The sequence below is a fragment of the Phoxinus phoxinus genome (assembly GCF_949152265.1).
Source record: "Phoxinus phoxinus genome assembly, chromosome: 19".
Lineage (NCBI taxonomy): Eukaryota > Metazoa > Chordata > Actinopteri > Cypriniformes > Leuciscidae > Phoxinus > Phoxinus phoxinus.
In genome coordinates this window covers 5,041,669-5,049,454 of record NC_136894.1, presented here as the reverse complement: position 1 = coordinate 5,049,454, position 7,786 = coordinate 5,041,669, and the positions used below count along the sequence as shown (strand labels likewise).

General features: G+C 38.1%; 1 protein-coding gene across 1 annotated transcript; it reads left to right on the top strand.

Moving 5' to 3' along the window:
- Positions 1–491: 491 nt before the first annotated feature.
- On the top strand, positions 492–3,080 carry LOC306987549 (uncharacterized protein). The gene is made up of 2 exons (XM_079591926.1): positions 492–861; positions 2,399–3,080. Exons 1-2 carry the CDS (start codon positions 656–658, stop codon positions 2,964–2,966), a joined length of 774 nt encoding a protein of 257 aa, XP_079448052.1. The 5' UTR covers positions 492–655; the 3' UTR covers positions 2,967–3,080.
- Positions 3,081–7,786: the final 4,706 nt, after the last annotated feature.

Sequence of the window (7,786 nt, the reverse complement as noted above, 5' to 3'; positions counted from 1 at the left end):
GTTCTATTGGCTGACAGCTACTTCTGGAAGTAGTTCAAAAAGAAAAATAAACCTGCAGTCTGAGAAGTGCAGTGGGGTAAATGTGGGTTAGGCTTTTTAGACCATGTTTTGATGACTTTCTCAGGGATTGTTAGTGTTATGAATAACTATTAAATTCACATCCTTTTAGACTGATACATTTTACAGTCACTATATATATATATTTACTGAATCACCATAATATTAACTGACATGAGTTAACAGCAAAAGTTAACTTTAATGTGATGCACAAATCGAAGACTAGGTTTTATGTGTATTTAGCTTGGGATGTGCTCCTCTTCAGGGTCATTTTAAATCACGTACTACTACATGCGTTCTAGTTTATTTTAAATGGTTCTTCTGAGGTACATGTAAGAAATAATTTGCCAGCGTTGGGATTTATTAAATTGAAGATGATTCAAAGACAACCCTGCCATCAGATATCTCCATGTGCCATGATGTCTCGAGTCTTTGTGCTGTAAGATGACAACGGAACGAAAGTAAGGGATAATTTGGTGGTGTGCGACCAATGGGCTTGCCTGATGTATTTTTAATGTGCATGAATGATTGATCACTGTATGTAGACACATGCTCCCCGAGGGGCGGCTGCAGTCCGTCTGGTGCTGTCGGTGCAGACATGAGTGCAACCAGACCTTCTGCACTGAGCGTGAACACTGTGGAGTTAAAGCATCAGTGGGCAATGCAGAGAAATCGCACTCTGGTCCGGACGTACCTGCTCTCCAGCTCCGCGGTCCCTCTTCCTGGCTCATGGAGCAGAGATGATTTCAGGCTTCCATCATTGTCCAGATCAACACATGGTGGGAACACCATGGCGCCTCTCAGGTAAGCGGATATCTGGCGCCTCCAAGTCTAGCGCTGAATCTATTGGCTGGGACTCCAGGATCAATTTTAGAAAAGTCCTTAATTAAAAATATTAACATCACTGACTCCATCTAAATACATTGGTTTATACCAACAAAACTATTTTTAATGCATTAAATCAGGAGGAAATAGTGGAATTTTAATAGATCAAAAAATCATTGAATAACAGGATCTATGTATTATATATTTTATTATATGACTATATATATAAGGATATTAATATCCTTAAGAAAATTGAAGTCACATGAAATTGTATTTTAGGTTTAATATTTATATTTCAATACAATATATATATATATATAATTCATTGTTTCAGAATAAGTTTAATACTTAGTCAAGTCATCTTCATTTATATAGCGCTTTTAACAATGTAGATTTTTTCAAAGCTGCTTTACAGAGATAGACGTATAATTTAAGGAAACAGATTGTTTTGGCTTTATAGTGGTTCTTGAATAATGTTATTTTCCAGCTAAAGTTAGTTTTGATTGATTCACTTCTACAGCAATGCAATACCCAGAATTAGTAGTTTGTTGGGACCTGCATTAAACTTCAAAACTGTACAAATGTGTGTAGACACGTCTTCATCAGCCAGTAACAGGAAGTGTCAAAAACGGCTATACATATACAGTATATGGCTATACACCATGGAGAACGCTCTAGAAACCTGAGAAACATTCCTCTTGCGTGGCAACACACCCAAACAGCTCGCAGGAAAAACAACAGCTATATTACACTGATTATCCAATGACAGCAGGGTTTCTCAAGCAGTACACGTGTAGGATGGCCATATTTTAAAAGCAGCAAAAGAAATATGTAAATTATTATTATTATTTTTTTTACAAATATCATGAATTATTCATTTAAAAAAAATATTTGTGTTTTTTAGGAGTCTCGTCACATTTTACAAACTGAACTAACTGCATGCTCACCATAGAATAATTCCTACATCTCTTGAGCGGAAGATTTGATGCTGCAATGTATCAAGATGTTTTGTTTATCATAACAGTTGTTTCAGAATGACCCGTTTGTCCCATTACTGTAGTACTTACAGCTCATACAGTTGGTATTTCGTTGTTATCAAAATTAGGCTATCTTAAACTCAAAATGTTCACTACTTTTCAAGTTTGGTGTCAATGAAGAATTTTATTTTTAAGAATCGTATGCTGACCAAGGCTGCATCTAGTTAAAAATTGCAGTCAAAACAGTAATATTGTGAAATATATTTAAACCAGCTGTTTTCTATTTGAATATATTTTAAAATTAAATCTATTCATGAGATATCATAGCAGTTTTTTTTTTTTTTTTTGCACATTATAAATGTGTTTACTGCCACATTTGATCCTTTTAATGTGTCTTTATTAAACTTAATAAAATAACTGATAACTTTCCCCCAAAAAATACTGTTTTGAGCGGTAGGTCTCTATCTTTCCATTCCTTCCGCTTACATTAATATTTTCTGATTAACCTCATATGTGTCTGTTTTTGGTCTCCCTCCCAGTATCAGTGAGCCTTCCCTGTTCACCCCAGGTCAGAGAGCTGTTTTCGAGGGGTTTTCAAAAAACCGCCACCCCCTTTTACGCAAACGTGGTGGTGGCCCATGTCTTCCCTCCTGCAAGACCCCTGAGAACACAAAGACACCTCAGCAGAGCTATCATCAGGTGTACATGCATTTCGCTCAGCCTCTCAGGCCTGTACCGAAGCCTGGACAAACGCTTCCTCGCAGTCAGCGGCGGCCCACGGAGAGCAGAGAGAGGCAGTGCAAGCAGCCCGTAAACCTCGAGACTTTATCTGTCAGGGGGACGACTTTCCTCTCCACCCGCCATTCCCCCGACGGCGCTTCTTCCACGTCTCGGTCTCACACACACCAGCTGCATGTGTTCCTCCCTGCAGAGGGCGCTGGGCCGGGGGAAGACAGGGAGAGAGAGTCGGTTGATGAGGGTTTCATGGAAGAGCTGGATAGTAAAGTCAACACACTGAGGGCGAGGCTTCAGCAATACCCAAAGAAACCCAAGCAGTGTGATTTAGAAAAATCACTGACAGGTGAAATGGTACAATTAACATCTTAGTGTAGCATTTCATATTTTGCTATATCTGATAGATAACTAGAAATTACAAATGTTTACTCTCAAGCAATGTGTGTAAATTATTTTTATGTCATTATAATAAAACAAAATTATGATAAAAGATGTTGTGTGCTGATGTATAAAAAGAAGGAAATGTAATAATATCCCTACAGGTTGTTATATGAACTACAATACAGGCCTATTAACACCAAGGACGAAACCTTTAAATATAAACTATAAAAACTATAAACTTAAATTTAAAGTCCCCATGAAATCAAATTAGAAGTTTTTTTTTGGCTTTGTTAGCATTTACCTTACTGTTATAAGCTAATGTGCTCCAAAACAATGACAAAATTTGCATTTGAAGAAATACGCATTAAAAACGTCTCTCACTTTTGCCAAATTATGGATCAATGATTTTGATGATGTAAGGCTGGCCCAATCAGTCCAATGAGTGTTACTGTCTCTTCAGCATGGCAAAGTAATTTGATTGCAACTTAAAGTCGGCATGAAATCAAAATTGACCCTATTTACTTTGTTAGCGGATATTACTCGTCTTATTAAACAATTAATCCGTGCAAGTTAATACACGGAAAACAATTGTTTGGCAAAGTTATCTTTAATCAAAGTCTGAAAAGTTACTTCCGGGTCTGGAATGGCGTTCTTTTCTGATGACGTAGGCTTGACGGCTTGGGTTGGTTAAACGCTTAACCACTCCCCTCAAACCGTTACTCTGCTATGGGCGAGAGATGGAGAGGAGGAGCGCTGAAGTAAAACCCTGCCCTCTGTTCAATATTCCCTTTCACTCGGAAATGCGTCACAACACTTGAGAAAAGTCGTTTGCAACTTCCGGTTCACGCAGACTTTAAAGCTGCAGTCCGTGACTTTTATGGGTTAAAAATGATCCAAAATATTTTTTTTAGCAAGTACATAACCAGCCATTGTTCAAAACTATCTGCTTGCCCTTGCCTTAATAATGTTTTTAATTCCAGTGTTACTGGAATTGATGATATAAGTGATATAAGCGATCGTTAGATTCAATCAGCGCGATTTACTGCAATGCTTTTTTCCCCCTTAGTTGGTCAGAACAAACGTGGATGTTACTTACTTACAGATGACATTTTCCGGGGAAAATTTTATGTTGGTCATACTTCCAAAAAGTTACAATTCTGGGATACCGGCGCGGTGTGACTGACTGACAGCCGCATATTCTCCTCAAATCAATGAATTCATCCGCACAGTGCCGTGCCGAGGCACAACCCGCGTAAAGTGGATGCAATTGCAAATTTTGAACAGAGATGGCGACAGAGGAAAAACTACGGACTGCAGCTTTAAGCTTTTTTCTAACTCCATTTTATCACAACTTCGAATTTAGGTTAGAATGCCAATTGGTTATTGGTCATTTATGCAATTTAGCAGCACATTTGATTATTCTATTAACTTTTTCGTATTATTATCCTTGTTCAGTCGGGTGCCAAAGTTGCACAGTGTCCTCACACCAGCCGTTCAGTGGGCCCACGCTAACAAACTCGCCAGTTTTGGGTCACTAAACAGAGATGATTGGCTAATATCTTAGACAGTCGCATTCACTCTATCTAAGATATTTTGTGTAGCCCCTTGGTTGTATACACTTGAATTAAAGTAACGTTTTCTTTAGACAGAGGTCATGACCACTACTATAGATATAAGCCGACCAATATTACTTTTCTGATAGTAGCTTTGGTTTGGTCATGCCATGGTTTCTCACGCACACTTAACTAAAGTAACATTAGGGTGATATCAGGTAAAATGGGCCATCTAAGGTTTGGGGGTCCCAGCCCCTCTGGAATTTAAAGCCAATGACTGCAAAGGATTTCAAACTGTTGTCATAACTGTGCTTGACAAGTAACAGGTGATTTGATTGGTTTATTGTTGCTATGGTGGGTGGGGCAATAATTAAAATCAAGACTGCACCAGAAAATTGCATGGTAAGTAGCCTGGCATACCAAATATAACTAAACTATTATAAGGATGATACATCTATAAAAAACGAACATGCACATAAAAAAAACGATGGATAATATCTGTCTTGATGGCATCGATCAGAAATAATATTGTTAGTTTGGTATATGAACATATTTTTTGAAAAAGTGATGTTTTTCTTGGCGGCCCAATTTACCTTAACCCACTCAGGTAAAATGGGCTACATGGTTTCAGCTAAAATGGGCCATCATCTGTGTCAATGACACACATGTGTTTGTGTGTGTGTGTGTGTGTGTGTGTGTGTGTGTGTGTGTGTGTGTGTGTGTGTGTGTGTGTGTGTGTGTGTGTGTGTGTGTGTGTGTGTGTGTGTGTGTGTGTGTGTGTGTGTGTGTGTGTGTGTGTGTGTGTGTGTGTGTGTGTGTGTGTGTGTGTGTGTGTGTGTGTGTGTGTGTGCGTGTGTGTGTGTGTGTGCGTGCGTGTGTGTGTGCGTGTGCGTGTGCGTGTGCGTGTGCGTGTGCGTGTGTGTGTGTGTGTGTTTGTGCGTGTCTCACCATGACCCCACACACCCCCTGAACAGTAATAATGGTAGTAGATATTTTATTTACATTATGCACACAATCACACACACACACTCACACATGCACACACACTCACACACTCACACATGCACACACGCTCACACACTCACATTGCACACACTCACACATGCACACACGCACACACACACACTCACACATGCACACACACACAATCACACACACACTCACACATGCACACACAATCACACACACACACTCACACATGCACACACACTTTTTTAATAGCACATTTTAATATGTGGGTTTGCACCCAAAATGTTTTTTTTTTTTTAATGGCACATATGAATATTTTTGTTTAATGCACTTTAAATGTTATGTGGCTGTATAAGCAATTGTGTTTTAAAATAAAATGTGATGATAAATTACTATTTCCCTTTGCAGTTTGACTGGCCCATTTTACCTGAACAGCTGGCCCATTTTACCTGAAACTGCTCATGCAAAAAAAGTTGGCACAGCTGATGTTTCAAGAACTGTAGGGCCTAAATAATTATATTTTATTAAATAATTTCAACACAAAATGATAAAAAACAGTCATTATTAATCATAAAAACACATGGAAAGGGCATATATGGTGTTGTATTATTGTCCCAAACGATTTACCGAAAAGTGGCCCAATTTAGCTGATATCACCCTACAGGTAGAAAAAATATTTTGATGTCCTAAACGGAAATTCCCTTTTTAGTTTTTACAAACCAAGTACACTTGAATTTGTGCCAAATATTAGCCGGACTCTAAAATCACATTTGGCGTGCCCTATGATCCTTTCAAAACTGGACTCTGTCCATCACTAATCTGACGCAGATTTGCGATAACAATGAATACAACGTAATTACTAAAGTTAATAATTTCAGAGTAAGTCAGAATAAATCCAAATGTAAACAATTGATTATGTCAGATAAATGTATCATGCCAATTACATAATCAGTTCAAAACTAATCAATACAATAACATCAACTACTCAAAGATGGAGTAAAAGATGTTCCTGACTCAGGAAATACATAATTCGCCCCGGATAATCTCATTACAAATCGTTCCGAGCCTATTGAGACATTTCTTTATATACTCAGACCAAGAAAGAAACCTAAACATATGCTAACAAAGGAGATTTGCATTAATCACTGTCTCCAGTTTACACCTTTTTGAGGGCATGCATGGTGCTATTTGCATAAAAGACCCACCCTCCTCTGTAAAATTCTCTAACTCAAAACTTCATCACCTTTTGGTTTACTTCTTTAGGAATGAGACCTGCTTTGTACATTTGCACTGAGACATTTCAAATAATATCATATTAGTGTTGTATGATAATTGTTCACATTAAACCATATAGATTTTTTGGTGAATTTTAGTGATGTCAACATGAGGGAGAGAAGGAACGTGATGTAGATGTAGATAGGATTATACTGAGGTGAGAATTGCATCTCGAATGGTGATGTTAATTTCCTTTGTTTTCTCAGAGAGTTTCACTCTCTTCCAGTCTGACATCACTCTGCACTTCGGTTTCTCATCAGATTTTCTGTCCAATTTAATCCTCGGGCCTCCTATAAATTAACTCTGAATCTGCGGCTAAAATCGGTCACTTGTTCACACAATTACTATTTTCTACATGGTGAATGGCCCATAGTGCACCATATAAGGGACGATTCAGACATAATATGCTTTCCATTGGGGTGAATGAAGTCGGCTCCGGTCCAGAGACAATATAGCACAGAGTGGACCAGAAAACATATCGGGCTTATTTGAATTCTGCACAGAATGCTTTATTTTGAAAGTTATATGGAGCCAGGAGATTAGGAGGAGAAACAGTTCGAGATTAGGAGGAAACTGTGGCTTTAGTTCAAGATATAAACAAAACGCTATTGGGCTAATTTAAAAAAGGGGAGGAGGAGCAGGTCATTAGGCCGATGTCCTGCTGTGTCAGTGCAAATTATGTCAACACTGAAAAATGGTGCGCGTTTCATGACACTTTGGGCCTTTAAGGGGAAACAATGCCTGGAATATGTGTTTGGATGATGGTTTTACATTAGAATTATAACCATTAAACCATCACAACTGAAATTAAAAGCAGCTAGTAGTAGGCATCGAATGAAACTGATTTGTTTAGACTTTTTTTGAACTCGGATATTTTTAAATAGTCATTTTGAGAATGATAATGAATCTGTTCACCAAAAAAACCTAAAACAGTCTTAATCAGTATGAATACAAAGAATCAATATGAGCTGTTGAATATTTTATTATTGTAACGAAGTGCTCAAATCGATCACG